We start from the raw sequence: 2,699 nt of genomic DNA on the forward strand, positions 1-2,699 counted from the left end.
CGAGGAGGACGGCGAGGAGGAGATGGAGACCGGGAACGTGGCGAACCTCATCAGCATCTTCGGCTCCAGCTTCTCTGGACTCTTGCGGAAAAGCCCAGGGGGCGGCCGGGAAGAGGAGGAAGGAGAGGAAAGCGGTCCGGAAGCCGCTGAGCCCGGGCAGATCTGCTGCGATAAGCCGGTGCTGAGAGACATTAACCCTTGGAGCACAGCCATCGTGGCCTTCTGAGGCCCCGGCCCCGTGCGGGTGGAGGTTGAGCAGCGGGCGTCCCTGAAGTGAGGGCCGGGCCTCTCCCGGCTGCGAGGACGCCCCAGAGACCGCTGGCGCCGTGCGCGCTGGGGAGACTGGCTGCCGCCAGGCAGCATCCACTGCCCCGGGGTTGGGCAGCCCCGCTGTGCCCTGTGGCTCTCGAGTCTCCGCTTGAGATCGAGTTGGGGGCTTATAGAAAGAGGACGATCGTTAACTTTTGTGTATGTGTTTGTCTGTGTTTCCGTAAGTTTGTCCTGTTGAATTCTGACTATTTCGTCCTTCTGGAATGCACCACCTTTTCTCCGAGTTGAGGACTTTGGGGGCAGACAGGGACTTTCCTTTGCCTGCCACGCAGAGAAGGAAGCGGCAGAAAGGTTGTAGGCCGGGGAGTTCCCCATTCCTTCTCGGGGGAGGGAGGGACTTTACACACACCCCTCAAATAAAAACTAGAACCGCACCAGGCCTGGAGTGGCGTTTCCTCCCAGGATTTCCTCAGACTAGGAGGTTTTACTCTGCAATAGAGACTTGTATTATTTCTCCCTCTCCATCATTCTTTAGCACAGAAAAAACGTTTATACCCTGTGATTACTCTGGGAAAGGGGAGTATTAAGGGACCGTCGCTTCCCCACAGGGGAAAAAAGCTTGATGAACTTCACAGGAGAGTTCAAGCTTGGAAATATGGAGTTTATAGAGAAAAGTTATATTTTTAAAAGCTCTAGCTCAGAACTACTAAACAGTGCTTTTAAAAAGTGTTTAATGAAACAAAGTTTACAGACAGAAGCCCTAATTGGAAAGACCTTATGGTTTTGTAGATATGGTGACTCCAGTCTTTGTTGTATAAAGGTTGGGGGAGCTGATAAGGTTTTTGTACAGTATTTTCTCCTTCGTTGTATTGATTTTTGTATAAAAATGTAACTTTACGTGTCCAACACGTATTAAATATTTTGAAGCAACTTCACCGCCTCGTCTATAATCACCACTTGTATTTGGAGGGCAGTGGGAGGAGGGAAACTGAAGCCAGGGCTAGGAAATTGAAGGTGTGAGTCTTAATATCAGTCATTCACAGACTGGACTTTGCTGACTTTACTAAGTATCAATGTTTAGGATTTTACTCTCTCATAGACTGGTGCCAGGGACTGCTAATTTCTTGAAACCTGCTACTGCAACTGCCTTTACTAGACTCAGTTTAGACCAGTTTGATTTTTCTACAGCCCAATGTGATAATGTATGTTAAAAAAATTAAATGATTTAAGCACTAAGTTTTGAAGCCCTTCCTAGCCACAAGGAATGTTTTTCACCAAACTTTTGTGTCATTTTAAGCTATATGTTATAAATTATCTTTTAGATTGGAAGAAACCAACATTGTTTAGATAGTAGCTTAGGAATCTGTTGGAGCAGGACGTGAGAAGAAGCTGATGAGACTGACTTGTCCCAAGGGCCAGGTCCATCTCGGCATTCCAGTGAATTCTGGATGTCAGGATTGAAATTTTCCACTTTTATTCGTTTACTGGTACAGCTGTAGAAAGTAAATGCATTGGTGAAAGTGAAATTGTGTCAAAGCAGATCAGGAGGCCAAGGAGGGCTGGGTAAATAGCTAAACTTCCTGATTTGCTTTTGTCACCAAAATGGTGACATCAGTGTTTTTTGATTATGGTGATATTAAGGTGAAGATAGCCAAAAAAGTTTTCTAAAATTACTGATTATAAGGAAACTTTGATTAAAGCAAAATGTTCAATATTTGAAAGTATTCGATCTATCCTAGAAGGGAACCAGTTAGTGGTGTTTTAAAATGTGATTGCCTGTACTTTAAAAAAATAACAGTTTATGAATGAATGAAGTGTTAAAGAGATGGAAGAAATTGAGAGACAGCTTTTAAATAAAGGTTACAGCCCTTAAGCAAAAGAAGCATATGAATGATGCCTTCGCCTTAGCTAAACTTTCAATTATATGAACTTCTGGCACAGCAGATTAGACCATTGCTTTATTTCTAAAAATCTATTAGTCTTAAGCATAGGAAACTTTTTACTTCATGTTCTGTCACCGTAATTACATATAGAATAAGACAGACTCTAATCAGGGTCTCTTTAAATTGACTTTTCTTTCAGAGACTAGCTACTTAAATTCTGTTATAGCTACCAAAGTTCCATTGAGTAGTGACTGCTTAAGTTGAAAGGATCCAGGGTCCTGATTCTGCAATCATGTCCTGTTGCTAGAAAGTAATTATTCTTACCAGTTATCTCAATGCATTTTTATATTCGAAAGGGGGTAACATCTGGTGTGTTAAAAGAGCTGTATGTTTTGGAAGAGACTAAAGTTCCTGTTGCTCCTTGGTTTCATATTAAGATCAACCATGGGACCATGTGTCTGCTTAATTTAGATAATGTAAATTAGCATATTTGATAGAGGAATAAAGTTGTGTAGGAAATTTTAAAAACTCATCTTTATTGTTGCA

At 42.7% G+C, this 2,699-nt stretch overlaps 1 protein-coding gene across 1 annotated transcript in view; it reads left to right on the top strand.

Annotated features, from left to right (window-relative positions):
* Nucleotides 1–2,283, top strand: part of Ier5 (immediate early response 5) — a 3,251-nt gene extending 968 nt beyond the window's left edge. The window contains exon 2 of the mRNA XM_010630303.3: nt 5–2,283. Coding sequence (XP_010628605.1) covers nt 5–226 — 222 coding nt within the window. The 3' untranslated portion in view covers nt 227–2,283. The remainder of the gene's footprint in view (nt 1–4) is intronic.
* The last annotated feature ends 416 nt before the right edge of the window (nt 2,284–2,699 follow it).

Source organism: Fukomys damarensis, unplaced genomic scaffold (genome assembly GCF_012274545.1).
Source record: "Fukomys damarensis isolate Sample0158 unplaced genomic scaffold, DMR_v1.0_HiC HiC_scaffold_11, whole genome shotgun sequence".
Classification (NCBI taxonomy): Eukaryota; Metazoa; Chordata; class Mammalia; order Rodentia; family Bathyergidae; genus Fukomys; species Fukomys damarensis.